Genomic DNA, 20498 nt, shown 5'->3' with positions numbered 1-20498 from the left:
TAGGGGGTGTGCAAGAGGCAGCTGGTCGATGTTTCTCTCTCATGGACATTTCTAGCTCTCTATCTCTCTCCCTTCCTCTCTGTAAAAAAATTAATAATTATATATATATATATATATATATATATATATATATATATATATGTTTAAAAAAAAAAAAAAAGAGCATGAGAGACCACGGCACTGGAGAATTTTTAAAAAATGAAAATTTAGGGGTCCCACCCCAGATGTATGTGATCAGTAATCTCTGTTTTGAGAAGCAAGGTCTCAGGCAATTCTGATGTACACTATACAGTCTGAGAACCACCGGATTAGACCAAAACTACATTTAAGAAATTCACCGTTAAAAAAAAAAAAAAAAAGAAAAAAAGAAATTAACTGTAGTTCCAAACACAAGATAAAGCAAGTAAATCTAAACCCCATTATTAGTCTCAGTTGATCAGCCACACATTAATTTTCAGGCTTATGAAAAAGTCCTGAAATCATTCTTTGAAAATCCTGAAAGGACATAGCCACAGAGGTAAGAGGGCAATTTTAGCTATGACTAGCCAATGAAACTTAGTTTTACATCTAATTAGGAAAGATTTTAAATTATTTCTCATATTTCCAAAGCTATTTATTGCTTAAGAAAAAAATCATTTCCTAACCATAAAGGCTTCCTCTTTAATTCTATGAATAATTACTTAATAAAAGGTATATTCAGGTTTATAACATATGCTAAAAAATGAACAAAATATTGTACCACTTAACATAATAAAGTGAAGTTTTGAGTTATTCTGCACATTATGGTAGCTGTAGAGCTGCTTTTCATAATGACTGCTTTGGTTTTTAATTTCTAATGTTATAAGAACAAAAAAAAACCCATAATATGGATATAATGGCTCCATAATCTATTCTGAAAAATATATTATTAAATATGTAATTGTGTTATGTATAAAATATGTAAATAAATATTTTAAAGTATTAGACAAATTACTAAATACATAATACTTTACCTTGCTAAAGTATCCTGATCTCTCCTAAATTATTAGGTCACCACACACCAAGAGGTTTTCTTCAACTTCACAATCCATTTAGTCTTTATTTTCTGAGATTAATAAGGATTAGACTATTTAGAGAAAAAGACCTCTTTGTCAACTGCTCCATGCTGTTTTTAGACATGGTTCCCATGACACCAAAAGGAAGCTACAGAGTGGAATAAATGCCTCTATAATACAATGAAAACCACTGATTTGGAAAATGCAAAAATCTGAAATATACTCTTATTTCTTTCCAATTATTACAGGTTTAAAAAAAGACTGAAAAAAAATGACTCAGGAATAAGCAAAACTAATGTGCTAAAACCTAAGCCCCTGAGTCCAGAGATTAACCAAAAAATTTATATGCATATATGCATTGCCCATGGACACAGACATTAAGAGTGGTGAAGACTGGGGTGGGGTGGGAACTGGGTGCAAAGGGGGTAATGGGGGAGTTAAGGGAGTACAATATTGCAATACTCTTAACAATAAAGATTTTAAAAAGGAAAAAAAGAATGTTAATGAGGTATTTTGGGGGGGTTTCTTTTGCTACAACAGAAACTTAGTTCATAAAGCGTTTAACATCATTGGACTTGTTATATAGTATTTGAAAACAAAGTCATTCTTGCAGCAAGAATTAAACTTGGGAAGATGGCACTACAAGAAAAGGCCTAACCTTGCTGCAGTCATCTAGGACTCGGGTGCCAGTGGTAGATGCCCTGAATGGATTTACTCCCGCTAATAACACAGCACAGCTCGGGAACGCTAACCATGCTTGCATACAACTAGACATTGAACAGTGGACTATGTCCTCACTGCATTTTAAAGCTTCTTAACAAACTGACTGCAGTGATAAACTTCAGGTGCACCCAGGAGACACCATTTTAGACGAAAGAGCTGTTCAATTACATCTTTTACAACAGGTAGAGATGTGCTATACCATGAAACACTTAACACTGGTAAATTAAGCACTTTTTTTTACAAATTTTTCTTAATGTGTATTCAGATGTTAGATTTTTATAATATTTTCACAAAGATTCTATAAACCAATAATCTGAACTGGTTAGAAAGGATGACAAAATGAATGCAATATTTAATATTGATTTTATTTAATTTGGTAAATGTAGAATGTAATGGTTTCCAAGGCAAATTCTGGATTATTCAATCACAGCTCAACAATTAACATGATTCAGAAGAACAGTCTTCAATATCTACTGACCCTCTCTACACAGACACATCTATAGACATCCATGTACATATATATTAGTTCTCAAAAGCTCAGGATTCTCAACAACTCTAGAATTTAGATTTTATATTCTCACACACTTCAGAATTATCCATCTGATGCAGGATATCACCATAAGGAGATAAAAATTCATGCAATGATACTCAGGTTTTCCTTTAAAAGCGTAAATCCAATACTTGATGATTCAATGCTATATATAAAGTGCATTGAATAGCTAAAATAAAACAAGTGCCAATTTTATCATGAATTAATAACATATTTATTGTCTTGAAACCAAACAGGCCCAAGTTTCTTTTTATCTATATGAGTCAGCTCTCTCTATAAACTCATTTCTTCCAAACTTCTCATGTAATACAAATCAAGATAGTTCATTTCTTCTTTGCATTTACAAGAGATGGCAGAGGGATCACGGTAGAAATGATCTGGATGAATCAGAATCAGAAAGTACTTCTTCTTGAGTAGAAGTTTCATAATCTGCATTTTCAGCTAATTCAATATCTAACTCATCATTACTCTCGGCACTGTAATCAACTTCTTCGAGGAATCGAGGTTCATCTTCATCCAAAACGTAAGTGGTAGGGCTGCAGCCAAAGCACATAGAACATACAGGTCTTCATTAGGTTACAAGGTTCTAAGAAAATGATTATTTGAATACACTGGAGTAACTTATTTGAATGTAATAAATCTCGTCGGGCCAACTTTAAAAACGTTATCCAAATGAACAAATTAAGAGATTTATAACAGTTAAAACCTTCTTGCATTGATAATAAAAAGTGAAATGCTAGTTTTTAATTATATTACAATTATCAATATACATCCTACAATTAGAGAGCAACAAAAAACAATAGACTCTCATTAGGTTACTTCTTTGAGGAGTTTCATCTATAAACCCAGCAACCAATAATTTCGGTAAGCTTTATAAGAAACTGTGAGTAGCCCTGCCCAGTGCAGCTCAGTTGGTTGGATGTCGTCCTGCGCACCGGAGGTTGCCAGTTCAATTCCCAGTCAAGGGTATATGCCGGGGTTGCACACTCAGTCCCCAGTAAGAGTCAGCTGGTGGATGCTGCACTCTCACATCAATGTTTCTTCCTCTCTCTCTCCCTTTCCCTTCCTCTCTCTCTAAAAATCAATAAAGTATAAAAAAAAAGAAAAAACTGGGTATTTAATTGGTTCCTCCAGTCTTGCACTGACATCACTTCTAAGTCTGTAAAGTGATTATTTGCCATAAAAACATATCCATCCTCAGTGTCTATTGGTCAAGAATAAAAATTAAAAACAAGTGAACATTCCATATTCATATCACTTACTTTCCCTGGGGACACAGAATAATGTATTTGCTTAAAAGCACTAAGTGCTTCTACATATTTCATAAGGTACATTGCTTGGGATTAAGACAATCTTACCACTAGGATATTTATTATTTTCTCTTCAAGAAAATAGCAGTATTCTGATTTTCCTCATTTGAGAGATTACACACACACACACACACACACACACTCAACAAAACACTACAGCAGTATTTTCAATGTCCCATTTTGTGACCCAAACTATCTTAATTTCAGATAGATGCATGTTCGTTTATATACCACCTGCTTCCAAATGGATTTCTCATCACTGGTGCAATTAAAAGCTACAAAATCAGACAACAATAAAAGGGAACAATAATCTGTTAAAATGAGCAGAGAAGCAGATGTCATTAGACCCCTAAAATGAAAGAATTCGTGCAACTGAGTATCAACTTCGCTCCAGATAGCTGCAAGTTTGGGCAAGAAAAATAAGTGAATGGATTATAAGGTTCCAATTTTCTAGAAGAGAATGCAAACTCATCTGGTAAGAGGATTCTTTTTCCTAGAATTGTTTTAACTTTGTTCACTAAATAAGAGAAAATAATGTATTTCAAAACCATCTTGACCTTATATATAGCAAACAACCTCTTTCTATGATGGAGTAGTCCTCATAAACCAAGCTGAGTGGCCTGGAGGATTATGGGAGAATTTACAACAGCCCTCACACTCATAAAAACAAGTGTGCAGCTTTCAATTATACATCTAAAATATTTATGATGACTCTGTTATATCTTTAGAGTTAGATTAAAAGAAAAATTTATTTGCCTTTCAAAATGATTATTTTCTTTCTTTTGAGAAACTAATTCATTCCTCTGCTTAACCTTGTTATTTCAAATTCACAGGATGTCTCAGGTGATTCTTCAAATAAAAGGTTAGCTGAAGCAAAGGAGGGGGAAAGAGAGTGTGAGGAGAGAAAGCAAGAAAAGACCAATTTCTTGCCACATACTTGCTTGTTTTCTTCCTGGACACTGTCATAATAAGACATGATCATCCTTATACTCAGAGTGGACCAGTTTCATACCCCTATTCCACTCGTAACCCATACTGGCCCTGATGGTTAATCTGCAAATATAACAAAATCATGTTCCTAGCCTGCCACTGAAGGATACAGAGTACCTCCAGCAATGGTGATGGGGCTGGGCCCTCATTGCTAACTTATATACTGGGAGGTGGAGGGTGAGCAGCAGAGGAGGGAGAGGGAGGAGTGATCAGATCTAGGTTCAAGGAACTGGAGGAATACTGAGAGAGAAGGGAAGGGAGATTAAACCCCATCACTCCACAGAAAGCAGCCTTCTTACTGCTATTCCAGCTGCCTCTTTCCAGTCTGTTTTTTCTAGGTCTCTCTGCTGTGCTGACTGTGGCAGAAATTCTGCTTCTCCTCTGTCTTTCCTCAAGGCTGCCCAAGTGCTCTTCACTCCTTGTGTATGCCGCTCGTAACAATGTTCTGTTTTCTTGTATGCATGCCCTCTCCAAGTGAGTTCATGTATTTTAATTTACATTCTGATCATTTCCAAATCCAAATGTCTAGCCCAGCTTCTGCTTTAATTTTTCCTGGGTATGCCTGGACTTGCTAGTATAGTCACATGTCTATCTCACAGGCACCTTGTGAATGTGGCACGTTCAACTGATGGGGCACATTCATTGTTCTCCCCTCCAAGCCAGCTTCTCTGGAATTTTCTCAGTATCATTCACTGAGTCATAAAACCAAAATTCTCAGTAAGCATGTCCTGCCAATCAATGCCCAGACCACTCCCTGCCTCACACTTTATAGGTCTTCACTTACAGGACACCGTTTCCTCTGCTTAGGACACACTTCACATCTCCCTTCTCACCACTCACATTTCTTTCAAACCACAGCTTGTGCTCATCTTTACATGTCTTCCTTTCTTAAAGCTCAGCGTGGGATAAGAGCCCTTTCTCTTTATTCCCTTTGCACTCTGAACAAACATTCCACCTGATCACTATCAGAAGCCATTGAAACCATCTACCTGTGGCGGCCTGTGTTCTCAGTACTAAATCATAAGCATTTTAAAGTCAGAAACTGTGACTTACCCATCTTAGTACCGCCTGGCGGCTCCCAGAAGTGCCTGACACATTGCAGGCCTAAAGGAAATGTCCACTGCGCTGTCTATGAGGAGCCACGGTCCGCAAGATCAGCGACTTTCACATCACCCCCTCCCACTGATTTCATTTTAGTAAAAAAATTAAGGCACAAGACCAATCATAGCAGTTCAGTTTCACTTTTATTAATAATTACAACATACGTTTTAAGCACATTACAATTTAGGAAGTACATTCATACACATTATCACACAATAACCATCACCTAAGAGAAAGATTTTAAGGTAATTTGCCCTAGGGTTAAAAATAATTAATCCCTTTCCATTAGTAGATAGGAATTCAAATATTATTTCAATCATAAAAAATGTCTAATCAACATTTAATTCTTTCCCATTGCTGTAATTTTGGTTTCCCACCACTATTTCCTCATTTCCCTCATTTTCTTCATGTAAGTTACTCCTTTTACCCTGTTTTTGCTTCATTTTCCAATAACTGTCCTAGATACACCTGCCTGAATAGCCTTTTATTCTGGATTTTAATTCTTAGTGTAAAGTTGACAAAACCAAAAACAATTCAATATGGAACATTTCATTCTAAAAGAAAATAGCATTTTAGTCTAAATACAAATCCTCCTTGTGCTGCTTCAAGAAAAATACAAAACCTTCACCCAAAGGGCCTTCTCACAGATGAAGGCAGTAAAATTCTCTGCTGCATGGTGTCATCGTGATGCAGAAAAGGTTTATAATAGCAACTATTTCTAAATTAGGAAAAAACTGTGCTTCATTCAGATTCAACGCATTATAGCTATCTTCATATTAAGCTATTAATCAGCACTGCACAAAATTAAACCTAAAGAATTCACCATCTTCCTCAAACGTACACCCGTCTACTTCCATTAGAGCTGATTGGCCATCCGAGACATCAGAATGTAGATCTTCAGCTCTGTTACCTATACAAGCATGAGAGAAACAAAACACTGTATATGGAGTCAGAAATTCTCTTGTGCCTCTTCTCTTCTACTAACCAGCCGCATCTTAAGCGAGTCTCTCTCTCCAAGCACCCGTTTTTCTCACGTGTGAAGCCAAGATAACAATTTCAGCTCCACGACCTCACAAATTTGTTTGCCTCAAATTAGGTAGTAAATGTGAAAGCATTTGTGAACCCTTAAGCTATACAAATATAAAATGTTATTGTGACATTAATAAAGCCTACCTTATTAAAGAAAAGTGTAAATCAAATCTTTCTCAATTCCTAAAGAGCCCACACAAAGAGCTGCCCCAGGCCAATAGGACTAAAAATACTGCCTTACCTTTGTAACTCTGAGTCCCTCCTTAATCTCATGCTAGGCTACAATTTCAAAACTAACCTATCTATTTTAAGACAGTACAATAAATATAATCTGGAGTAGAATTTCTGAAACTGATGCACGAACAATTCCATGGCCCAAAGTCTCAGCAATTTGTGACTTGCTGATTGTATCTTTGGGTTAAAATGTCAGGTCTGATGTGGCGGAAAATATCTATATGCATAAATATTGGAGAATATTTTATTTATATAATTTGATTCCTTTCTTATAAGAGATATAGCATCTCCTAAATATCACAAAGTGAATAAAATTATCCACAGAAAATACAAGTAACAATTTTGTCCATCTTAAGTGATGGACGTATAAGGATACATGTAAGTACTTGTACACACTTACACATGGCACATATAAACACTCAGACTTAATGTATAAAATATCTAACAAGAGAATGTTACTTATTTGGGGTGGGGGGAAAGCTAATTTACATGTACTTTGTTGGAAAGTATAACTAAACTGTCCTTGGGAAACGGTGATTAACTCCCAACTTACTTTATTATTCTGACAACATTCCTTAGATACATGGAGGATTAAATGAGTAAATTCTCACATGACACAGGAGACCTTCAAAAACTGAAGCCACTCCTTTTCGGTTACTTGGAAGACTCAAGATATAATGGAAGTACAGGGGAATTCTGGAGTTAGACCTGGATGCATTCCTGGTTCTGTTGGAAATTACTAGATGGATGACCTTGGGTAAATGCATCTCTGAGCCTCAGTTTCCCACACATATAAAAGGATTACAATACCAGTTGTCTCTGATAATTCTCAACAAAACACTAACATTTCTGAGATAATAATCAAACTTAATAGAAATTCAGAATGGCAGGCATGGGTTGGGGGTCCCACTCTGGGCTGAGTGATTCGCTACTAAGACTTCCAGGATTCAGCACACACCTAAGATTTACGAGGTGTACCAGTTAATAATTCGAATTTTGTAATCAAAGAAAACATGATAATTTCAAGAGAAACATCAATGGGAGAGAACCATCAATTAGCTGCCTCTTGCACACCTCTACTAGGGATGTGCCCGCAACCAAGATACATGCCCCTGACCAGAATCGAACCTTGAGTCCACAGGCTGTTGCTCTATCCACTGAGCCAAACCAGTTGGGGCATCGACATTTTTAAGCATAAAAATATATATGATGTTAACGCCTACAGAAAATTTGACATATGCAGCTTTGAAGCTTGCTGTCAGTACAACAACACAGCATACATATCATATCGCATATATATCAACATATGTGTAACTTCATCTATTGAAAAAAAAACGCATTATTAACCAGTACACCTGGTATACAGTTGAAAGGATACAAAGCAAAATCAATCAAGGGAAAGGGTGCTTGGGGTAAAGTCCATAGGCAACCAAGGTCAGGCAAGGACAGCTGCCAAGAGGCAGGAAAGTCATCAGAGCTTTCAGCAATTTCAAAGGTTTGCAGGCAAAAACAGGAGTTCAGAGCTGCCAAACTTCCTGAAAGAAGGGAGTTGCACAGATGTGACCCCAACAGTTTTCCCCTAACGGCATTTGACAATTTTTTTAAAATACATAATACACAAAACTGAGAAGCAGAGTAGAAAGCAGCAAAACAAATGAAACAAAAAATTTTGGCAGCACTGTGATAGTGAGGAAAGAAATCTTAGGCCTTCAATTGTGACCTCTGGAGGGCTATGCCCTAGAAAGTGGGAGGGGTGAATCAAGGATCAAACAAGTTTCACAGGTTTTGCAAACCCACCTCAAGTCAGCTAGGTCCCACACTGGAGTGAAGCCATCTGCCCTACTCTACAGCCTACCAAAGGATCCAATGAATCCTCTTTGAAGGGATATGTATTCTTCCTTATTCTGATATACTATCTTTTTATATTAAAGGCTCAAGAAGACACCTATGTGAGAGGAATAACTTCATTCTTCCAAGAGCTACCAAAAGTAAAACACACAAATATTTATAAAATATACAGTCAGCAAATTCCTTGTATAGCTAAATCTTAGAGATTAGAAATTACTACTAGTCTGATGCCTATCTGGCTCTCATGATAAGGAGCATTTCCTTCTCTTACTATAATAGTATTATAAACCTCAAAGCTTTCATTATAATCTAATCTGGCCTGCCGAAACCGGTTTGGCTCAGTGGTAGAGCGTCGGTCTGCGGACTGAAGGGTCCCAGGTTCGATTCCGGTCAGGGGCATGTGCGTTGGTTGCGGGCACATCCCCAGTATGGGGTGTGCAAGAGGCAGCTGGTCGATGTTTCTCTCTCATCGATGTTTCTAGCTCTCTATCTCTCTCCCTTCCTCCTCTCTGTAAAATATCAATAAAATATATTTTTTTAATCTAATCTGGCCTGGGGTCCTGAGGTGCTCTTATAAATCCCAAACTTATTTTTCTAGATGACTTTGATCTCCTCTGATTCTGTGAATACAACAGCATTTCATTGACTCAGCACAAAAACACAATCGGTTCACTTGTACTTATAAGCCACTATGATTTCAAGTGGACTGGAAGTTGTGATATGATCTTCAATTATATGGCAGGATTTATCTGCCTGGAAGATACCCCAATAGCAAGTATAGCTGTAAGAATTCCCTACTGTAAGAAGTCACTTAGGCAGCAGTAAGTGACTAAGAAATGCAAACCAGGCTCAAGTATGTGCGTCACAGCCATTAACTAGAAAGATCTTAAGATTGGCTTGATTAAATGGAAAACTTCACAATAAAAAAAAAAAAAGCACATTAATACCAGTAAGCTTTACTACAGAGCTATGTATTCAATATTACTGTTAACATGTGGCCCAAGTCCTTAATACTGACAGAAGTCCTCTCCTTGATCAAACTTAAGTCAGGCTCCTCTGAGTTCTGTTGAGGAGTAGGCCCTGACTGTGGGCTGTGTCCTTACTCCAGTGGCTCTGCCTTCTTAGTCCAGTTTCAGCAAGAATCCTGCTGAATCAGTTTATCGAAAATCCCCCACTCTCAACACCTAATCACCCTGGCAAAAATTCTGTCAAGTCTGGTGAGCCAACATCTCCCACATCCCCGATGTTTCAACCCACCAACCCCCACTCTACTCCTTGGCTATAAACTCTACTTTTCCTTACTGTTTCCAGAGTTGAGCCCAATCTCTCTCCACTACTGGAAAGCCTCATGCAGCAGTCCTCCTGAACAAAGCCTGTTTCCCATTCTTCAAAAAGTGCCACGAATAATTTTTTTCTTTAACAATAATATTAATTTAATTTTCTCAGGAAAAAAGTTCCTATGTATGAATAAACACTAGATTCACATAAAGAAAGTGTGGATAATATAGAGTTTAATATTTCATTTTAGTGTTAATAGTCTATAGCAATCAATATCTTTATTACTACTTTATAATAACTTCAAGGCAGTCTCTTATAATGACAGGGTCAGTACAGCCTTTAAACAAGGGGCATAAAGATGTTAACTGGTCCACAGATCTGTACTTACTCCCTATACCTTATTAAAAAAGATACTTTACCTTTATCAAAACTCATCAATTAGATTTTAAAAAATTTTAATACAAAATAGAAGTAAAACTAAGCATATTTTAAAGGCTTTCCCTAGCTTAAGTTCTGTTTATTTTACTAGTTGTATTAGGAACAATTTCTCATCAAATTTTCTAATGTTCATGCTGTACTCATAAAAAGGAATTAAGTACTAATACATGCTTCAACAAGGATGAACCTCAAAACAAGCAGGGTGAAAGAAGCCAAACACAATAGGTCACTTATTTATTATTCCACTTATTTGAAATATCCAGAATAGGTAAATCCACAGAGACATAAAGAAGGCTATGGTTGCCAGGGGCTGGATATGACTGTTTAATGGGTATGAGGGTCTCCTTTGTGGGGGGTTGGATAAAATTTGGAACTATATATTATAGAGGTGACAGGTGATTGCACAAAATTGTGAACATACTAAAACCCCATTCCATTGTTCACTTTAAAATACTTAATTTTATGCTATGTGAAAATTTTATCTTGATATTTTAAAAAGAAGTCCAAATACTGTTTGATTGTAAGGCAGTAATTAGGCTTCATTTCAATATGGGCACATTTTGTATTACGATGAAACACTATACAGAATTTGGTATTTTTCAACTTCAGTTTTCTATAATGTTTTAAACATACTCAAATTTCAGATACTTCTTCCATATGCTCAATATACTAAAATTTAGTCATCACTGCAAAATCCTAATGAGAAATATTTTTAAATGGTTTATCAGTTCTCAAATCTTTTAAATGAGGGGTACTGAGAAAACTATTTAATAGTTCAGGTGACATGTAAAATAACACTTTTGCTAAATACAAAGGATTAGGAGGGGAAATGTCTAAATCAGCGTTTTTCAACCGCTGTTCCGCGGCACACTAGTGTGCCGCGAGATGTTGCCTGGTGTGCCGTAGGTGCAGACAAGACAAGAATTTTATAATTTTTCACTATTTTGTTTACTTAATATTTCATAATAAAGTAATTATAAAATACTTTCTTTGTGTTTATTTGATTCCTATTCAAGAGAATTACTTTATATATAGTCAATACAGGCACAGAGTTAAATTTTTTAACATTTTCTAATGGTGGTGTGCCTCGTGATTTTTTTCATGAAACAAGTGTGCCTTTGCCCAAAAAAGGTTGAAAAACACTGGTCTAAATCTTTCCTAATTAGCTACAATTAATAACTGAAAAGATAAATTTCACATCAGAAAAAACCCAGCCTAAGAGAGCATGGGTGAATTAAAGATTTTTTTTTAATATATATTTTATTGATTTTTCACAGAGAGGAAGGAAGAGGGATAGAGAGCTAGAAACATTGATGAGAGAGAGACATCAACCAGCTGCCTCCTGCACACCCCCTACTGGGAATGGGCCCGCAACCGATGTACATGCCCTTGACAGGAATCGAACCCGGGACCTTTCAGTCCGCAGGCCGACACTCTATCCACTGAGCCAAACCGGTTTCAGCGAATTAAATATTTTTTTAAACAGCCCAAACACAGCACAGAAAGACAAAGAGCAGAAACTTATTCATGAGAGTAAGATCTATGAAAAGGTCAAACTTAAAGGTAAATGGAGTCTCAGAAAGGACATAATGGGGCAGAATCCATGTTTGAAGAGAAATTGGCTAAGAATTTCCCTAAATTGACAGAAGATATTCAGCCACCGATTTAAGAAACCTTGTGAACCCAGGCAAAATAAACAAAATCCTAAGAAAAATCCCTACATACCAAAGACTAAGAGAAATTCATTAAAGCAACTTAGCTTATAAAGATAGATTACATTCAAAGGGCAACAATCAGACTGACACCTAATTTAACAACTCAATAGAAGACCAAAAACAATAGAATGGCCTCTTCAATGAAGGACAGTGTTACCTATCCACTAAAAATATCCCTCAAAACTAAAGATAAAGACTTAATAGTATTCTTTGAACAAAAGAAAAACTACTTAAGATAAAAAATGAAACGTAGGGAGGAATGAAGAGGAAAGGGGGGAAAGAGGGCAGTAAATGTATGAGGAAACCCAAAGACTGCATAAAACAGTAATAATGTCTGTAAAGTTTAAAATATCAATAGTATACTCATAAAATATCTGACAACAGCAGCACATATATTGAGAGAGGGAGTTAAATGGAGTTAACATGTTCTAAGGATCCTATGTTGTCCAAGAAAAGATAAAAGTACAAATTTGTATTGACTTTGATAAACTGAGAAAGTGTGAAGTATACCAAGTATCCATTAAAAGAAATTAAGAGGACAAAATCAATATAAACCTGAAATCAATCTAAAATCTATCAATCTAAAAAAAGGAAAAACAAACAAAAACCACAGGGCAAGTGAAACAAACAGCAAACATGTAATAAGCTGGTAGAGTTGTCTAAATATGTCAATAATTATAATAAATGTAAATGAACTAAATATTTCAATTAAATATAACTGCCAGATTAAAATTTATAAAAACTATGTCCTAATTATGAGACATTTTAAAATATAAAGAGACAGACAGTTAAAAACAAACATTGAATAAAAAGAAAGTTAGTTATAGCTTATATACATAGTAATACTAACATGGTTTAAGAATCTGTGAGCTTTTTAATATAAAGTCTTACATTCAGAGGTTTCAAGATTTCTAAGTCAAATACTTTAACAGATCAGTTTTTAAGCTTTGTTAAACTTGTAATTATTTTTTAGATTTCCATTGTTATTTATGAAACTAAATTATACTTATTGAATGAAGCACGGTAAATATACTTAATAACTGAAAACTTATCTATACATATAAAAGTCAAGCGACTGGAATGCTAGGACAACCTGTTGCTTTGATGCACACTGTGGCCCCAATCGACGCCCCCCCACCCGGATGGGGGGGGAGGCGGCCAGCCCAGCCCAATTAGCCCCAATCAGGGCAGGCCAGCTGGACCCCACCTATGCACAAATTCATATACTAGACCTCTAGTTTTTCATAATTATCATAGATTAAAGTGAAGTATTTCTTAGCTTTAAAAAAATGAAGGAAACTTGGCCAGTGTGGCTCAGTTGGTTAGGCATCATCACATGCACGAAAAAGTTGTTGGTTCAATTTTCTGTCAGGAATGCAGGAATGCAGGCTTGATCTCTGGTAGGGGGCAGGCAGGAGGCAGCTGAATGATATTATGCTCTCACGTTGATATTTCTCTCTTCTCCCTTCCTTGTTCTCTAAAAATCAATAAGCCATTCTTTTTTTAAAAAAGAAAATATTTTAATTTGCTACAACATGGATGAACCTAGAGAACATTATGCTAAGTGAAATAAGCCAAAAAATAATAATAATGCATGATGTAACTTCAACGTGAAACCTAAAAGAAAGGAAAAAATGGAACTCATAGAAACAGAGGAGAAAAGTGGTTGCCAGGGACTGGGGTGAGGAAATAGGGAGAGGGTGATGAAAGGATATAAACTTTCAGCTCTAAGATGAATAAGGTCTGTGGAAGTGATGGTGATTATAGTCGATAACACTAGATTGATAATTGAAATTTGCTAAGAGAGTATAACAAATATTCACACACACACACACACACAAATGTGTACAGTAATGGATGGATATGTTAATAACTCAATATGGGAAATATTTTCACATTGTATACACATATCAAATCGTCACATTGCATACTTCAAATATCTTACAATTTTATCTGTGAATTATACCTCAAAAAGATGGGGTGGGTGGAGAATACATGAAATAACTTAAAAAGAGGCTTCTATACATCAGTGAGAATAACTAACAAACTTTATATTAGCTTCCGTTACTGTTTAGCAGACACTTTCAAGGGTAGAAAATTCAGGTGATCACTCTGTCAGCTATCACGATGAACAGAGTTCTAACTGATGTTTTACTATACTACTTAAAACTGCCAAGTTGATATATAATAGAGCATGGCAATAATTAAATCTGATAACAAGTCAATATCTAACAACAAAAATTAAGGTTCTGTATAATGACAGTATTCTTACTCATATATCAAACTATAAAATTCTAAAGTCTAATATTATGATTAAGAACTATGATACTGCCGAAACTGGTTTGGCTCAGTGGTAGAGCGTCGGTCTGTGGACTGAAAGGTCCCAGATTCGATTCTGGTCAAGGGCATGTACGTTGGTTGCGGGCACATCCCCGGTGGGGGGTGTGCAGGAGGCAGCTGGTCGATGTTTCTTTCTCATCAATGTTTCTAGCTCTCTATCTCTCTCCCTTCCTCTCTGTAAAAAATTAATAAAAACATAGATTTTTAATATTTTTTTAAAAAGAACTATGATACCGAATTGTTTCTGATCCTATAGCTGACCAAATTTTATATACATTGAATTTTAAGGATCAAAATTTACCTATTTAGAAGAATATTTGGCAGATACAGTTCAAATTTCAAAGGCGTACTAAATTAGCTGTTTCTAGTATAGGTAACCAGAAGTTTATTGGAAAGATATATGATAGGTGTAGATAACAACAAAGTAGACTTCTTTTTAAAGTATGAATCCTAATTCTAAAGCCCTCTTAATTTAGATATTACCTGATATACATATTGTTTTTCACATTGCTTTTTTGGAAGGTTAAAGTAAACCATTAAAATCACTAAAAACAGCATCCATAATATAAGAATATTTCATTAAAACTTCATCTAAAAAATCAATATTAAAGAATTAATAATATTATTACAAGTTGGAACAAATATTAAATATGTAAACTTAATTATAGTAATCTTAAAAATGTTCTTAACTGTCAAAATTCTCTGTGCCTTTTCTATGCTTAACTGATTTAATGAAGTCTAATAGAATACTACAAGGTAACAACAGAATAAACAAGTGTTCCTTACCTAGTTACTTTGCAGCTTGATTCAATCAAGTCATTTTCAAAGTCAAGCAGGCTGGAAGGCAGACTATATTCCAATGGGGATGTCAGTCTTTTCAAACGCAACAGACCAAGACAAAATTTTGCTCCCATCTCTTCCAATTCTCGTGTACCAATCTGTAAGCCCTGGGTATAAAGCAATATTATATGTGTAGCTATGATGACTGCTATCATCTGGATGTATCACATTAAAATTACATTTAAAAAATTTATAATTATATAAATAAGATTAGAAGGTTAATATTTTTTATGGACCCAGGACTCAACAGAATGTCTTAGCAATATCAGATATTCTAAGTCATAAAGGAAACTGTCTTTAAAAATCATTTCTAAACTGTCTATTCTTATTCATCAAATGCAAACTATTTTCACCAATACACTGGGGAGAAAAAATACATAAACATTTTGTGCTTATGTTACTCTTAGAATTCATGTGTGGAAATTAGATTTTTGTAAGATCTCGCTAGTATTTCTTGTAATCCACTACTCTGGATGCCAATGTTGAAATATAGAGTTAAAATCAAGGCTCTAATTTGTATACTTGAACATAATAGGTACTTTTATTGTATGATAAACAAAAGAAAGGTAACTATGTCAAAAAAGAAACAAACAAATCTAAGCCAATGAGTATTAGTAAAATAAGTTCCTATATTCCATGTCAATTAAGAATGCCCATTTCAAATTTTGTTTTCTAAGGCAAAGAGAAAATTTTAGCACAACCCCCATACCCATTATACACAGGAGTTTTCAATAAACAATATAAGGTTTTCTGGAAGTTAAATGTAACAATGTAAAAGGATAAAAATGGAGTGTAAATCAAGATTTTGCTTATCATGTAATTTTCAGATAAAAATAAGTCTCTAAAATAAGTGAAAGTCTTGCACCAATAAAAGTTGGATGTATAGATGAGAGCTGACATTATTTAGAGACAAGGTACTGTACAGAAACAACTTCTCAATGACAGGTCTAAAAGCACAGGCTAAATGAAAAAAATAAATTGTAAAAACTATTTATTAACCTACATGCCTTTATAATAATGACTGATTAACTGATTATTTAATGAGTTTGGCCATCTTAATTTAAGAGCTTTAGAAAGGCTATGCCTATTTCTGAATTATTTCATAGGAAAAGAACATTTACAGCCTAAAATACAGTAATAAAAGAACATTCTCAGGGTGAAGAAATCTTTTTTTTAAAATATAATTAGACTCACACAACTTATTAGCTAATATTAATAAGTTTGAAAAGTATAATTATATGCATGTGTGGGATGGAGGTAGGTGGGAATTTTGTACTTTCACTCAATTTTTCAGTGAATCTGAAACTATTCTAAAATATAAAAGTTAATTAATCAAAAAAAGGAAAAAACTAAAAGGAAGTGTATCTTATGATCAAAGAATTTAATTTTAGACATAAAAAAAAAACTTGGCTTAGTAATACACACTTCTCTTCATGGAGTTTGAATGTCCATGGTAGAGTTGTCCACTAAAGCAATGATTGGGGGACAGAGTTTGGGGGACTAGAATGGTGCTCAAGCTACATTTTCTCTCTCATCACCATCATGCTTTTAGCAAACTAGAAGTCACCGTTTTACAATATTTGGAGAGAATTCAAAAGTTATTATTACACTTTGGAAGAGGAGTATACGGTGGTCAACCCAAAACAGAAAGTACTGAAATGTCATTAAGTTCTATCCTACCACGCCCCAAAAGCTTGAATGTCAGTTGCAAAAATCTACCAAATCTTCTTCCAGCTTGTTTCAGACTAAAAGTCATTACTTAGGCTCTCTCTCCACTTAAACATTCTGACAACTGTAATATGTTTACATTTTTAATACTAAACAACTGGAAGATTTTTAGCTCTTTCAAAACATAAATAACCATCTTTATGTGAAGTAAATGAAAATCTCTATTAGATTCAGTTCCCTCTTGCCCTACGTCAAAAACAAAACAAAACAAAACAGGACACCTAAAAAACCTTTCTGCGCCAAGGCAAGAAAGATGTTCAGGTTTGCTGTTGCATATATAAAGTCCAATTCATTGTCCATTAACTTCTCAATATTTAAAAATTTTAAATTCAAAGTCACCTAATATTTTATTAGTCTTATATTTCAAAAGCAGAGTTTAAACTCAGGTTGTTTCCAATAAAAGTGCATGGCACTACCGAAGAGTAGTCTTAGTAAAGAAAAATATTTAGTGAAGGGATATGCATTTAAAAATGAAACACAGGAGGGGGGTCAGTGGAGGGGAAAGAGGGAAATCTGAAATACTTTCAACAATAAAAATATATCTCAAAAACTTTATTAAAAAGTGTGGTGTGTTTATTTCTAAATGCATAAAAACATATTTACATCCAAATTAAAATGATATAAACATTTTATTAATAATGTATTACTTGCACAACTCATTATAAATTACTAATCAGTATTTATAACAATATGTTTTCTTAAAAAGTATGAATATAAATATACTCAAGATTTTGTGAGAATCCAAAGCAAGCTATTTGGTTCAAAGGAATTTTTTTAAATGTTTATGGCTGCATACAATTCAATTTCATGATTGCAAATTACATATAACTCAGCATATCAAATGTATCATGGAATATATACTTGAAAACCTTTGGATTATACATATGAAAAAAAGTCTTCAAATATTATTTTAAGGCTAGAAATCCTGAAATGTTTTACCTTATATTTTCCCTGATCACAGCCACACAAAGTACTCTCCATGGTATAGCTTCTTTGTACTCCTATCTCCCTCCAAACTACAACACGTGCTGTGGATTCTTTAGATTTTTCCACTACGAAGCTACAGCTACTCATGCAAAACGCTGGGGCAATATGGCTCAGTATCTTAGGCAAAGTCTGCAAAGATAAGAATGATAAGATAGAATATTTCAAGAAATTTTCTAACAAAATTTTTCTAAGTTTTTAATCTTTAAAAATGTTCATGAAAGCACAGTGATTAAAGCAGAGTCATGCAGATCTTCTTGCTATACCCCCTGCTATTCAAAACATCAAGATAATTCTCTTTCTAATTTACAATTTCTGCTTTCCTAGAAAAATAATCAGAAAACAGAATGGACGAAAGTATCACCTTTACTTAGTATAGTAGTAACCAGTAAGTGGAATAAAAACTTATGTTAGAAAATCCATGAAGGAAACATGTTTTAAATAATGAAAAAACTTTACAGTCATGAAAGATGGCTTGACTAATTAAGAGATTTGCCACGAAGCCCTAGCTGGTTTTCTCGATCGTTAAAGCATCAGCCTTCGGACTGAAGGGTCTTGGGTTCAATTCCCAGTCAAGGGTATGTATCTTGGTTGAGGGGTATGCAGGAGGCAACCAATCGATGTATCTTTCTCCCACTGATGTTCTTTTCTCTCTCTCTCTCTGTCTCTCTTCCTCCCTTCCACTCTCTCTAAAAATCAATGCGAAAAAATATCCTCTGGTGAGGATTAACAACAACAACAAAAAGATTTGCCACTGTAAATGTCAATCATTCCAAATTAATCAATAAAACTAAGACAATCACAATCAAAATGTCCACAACATTTATGGCAACTTAAAATCATTCTGAAGTTCACCTGAAAATGTAAATATGGGAATATCCCCTGAGGAATTCTGAAAGAAAAGGCAATGACTGGAGAAATAAACCAGCAGATATTAACCTAAATTATATGCCTAAAGTTAAGTTAAATTGTGGTATTGGTGCACGAATAGATATAATCTCTAGAAAGAAAAGATTAAAAATTAGAACCAAAGGTAGCTGTTAAAGTTATTACTGTTACTAGAGAAAAGACTGTTCCCTCACTAACGCTGACACCACTGGATAGCCACTAAGACAAACAAGCTCCAGTCACTCATCTTCATTAAATTAACTTCAAATTAGATTGAAATTTTAAATGTAAAATTTTAAAATGAAACTAAAAACAGTAAACATAGAACCATACTTTTATATCTTGGAATGAGAAAAGTTTTTCTAACCCTTAAAACCCAGAAGCCGTTTTTTAAGAATTCAACAAATACGATAAAAGTTTTAAATTACTATACATCACAAAAACATTTGCTACACTTGTAATACACATAGTTTAAAAAACAATAACTAGGTGACCACTACAAAAGTAAGCATTGAATATGCAAAAAGCCTATTTTGAAAAAGAGAGAGATCATAATTGGTCAAACATATGAGAAAATACTCATCCTAAAAATTATAGATTCGCAAATTAAAAGTATGAGGTATTTTTTTAACCTAGAAAAATAATAATAATAATAGCATTATGTAATAAAGATGTGGAGAAATAACACTATCATTCATTATACTGGGGAACATCAATTTGTATAATCTTTAGGAAGAACAATTTGGCATACTAATTAAATGACCACCACCAGAGGGTAACTGGGTAAATTTTGGCACAACCGAACAACAAGAACAAAATCACACGATGGAAATCTTGTGGAATTGTCATAAAGACTGACACAGATCTCCATGTGAGGGCCGGGAAAGACGGCCAACGAACATGTGAAAAAACAAGGAGCTGTGGAGCACTGGAAACAAACAAAAACTTCATATACTCTAGGTATAATCTATGAATTAATGTGTTCAGAATAGCAAAACTGCTTAATCAGTAACTGTGAGATGACTTCCACTGACTACTTTGAATTCCTTGGTTGTTTCCATTTTTTATATAACTCTAACATTTTATTTATTCAGAAAAGGGGAAGAGAGAACCAAAAATAAAAATGTAATTTGACCTTCTGCTAAGGGCAGTGGTAAGTTACTGAAACTCTTTGCAAATTAACCTAGGGAGCTTGTCTAGGCATAAATGTAGGAGGAGAATGGAAGCACACTGGGCTTAAAGCAGTTAAGATCTCGTGTCCATCCTCAGCATACCTCAAAACACACCCGAGCATGTGGAAAGTGGTGTGCCACAGACGGCTTTATAAAATCGGCCGAGAAAGGATGTGCTCTTTAATCAATGTTTATACATAGAACTAAATAGGTCCCCACAATGCAGATCAAATAAATTCAAGATAAACAACTAAATGTGCAAAGCAAAAACATTTGGAAGAAACATTTAAAATGAA

At 34.7% G+C, this 20498-nt stretch overlaps 1 protein-coding gene across 6 annotated transcripts in view; it reads right to left on the bottom strand.

Moving 5' to 3' along the window:
• Positions 1 to 2103: 2103 nt before the first annotated feature.
• AGTPBP1 (ATP/GTP binding carboxypeptidase 1) overlaps positions 2104 to 20498 on the bottom strand; it is a 93069-nt gene continuing 74674 nt past the window's right edge. For 5 of the 6 annotated variants that reach the window (XM_084897952.1, XM_084897947.1, XM_084897949.1 and 2 more), the window contains 3 exons: positions 18098 to 18274; positions 15377 to 15537; positions 2104 to 2843 (listed from right to left, as the gene is read on the bottom strand). In XM_084897952.1, coding sequence (XP_084754078.1) covers positions 2669 to 2843; positions 15377 to 15537; positions 18098 to 18274 — 513 coding nt within the window. In that variant the 3' untranslated portion in view covers positions 2104 to 2668. Of the gene's footprint in view, positions 2844 to 5829; positions 6619 to 15376; positions 15538 to 18097; positions 18275 to 20498 lie in introns of those variants that run through there. The other variant, XM_084897950.1, reaches the window with a different exon arrangement.

Source organism: Pipistrellus hanaki (genome assembly GCF_964339955.1).
Source record: "Pipistrellus hanaki genome assembly, chromosome: 11".
NCBI lineage: Eukaryota > Metazoa > Chordata > Mammalia > Chiroptera > Vespertilionidae > Pipistrellus > Pipistrellus hanaki.
Note: the sequence above shows the minus strand (reverse complement) of the source record. Positions and strands in the feature narration are given on the sequence as shown.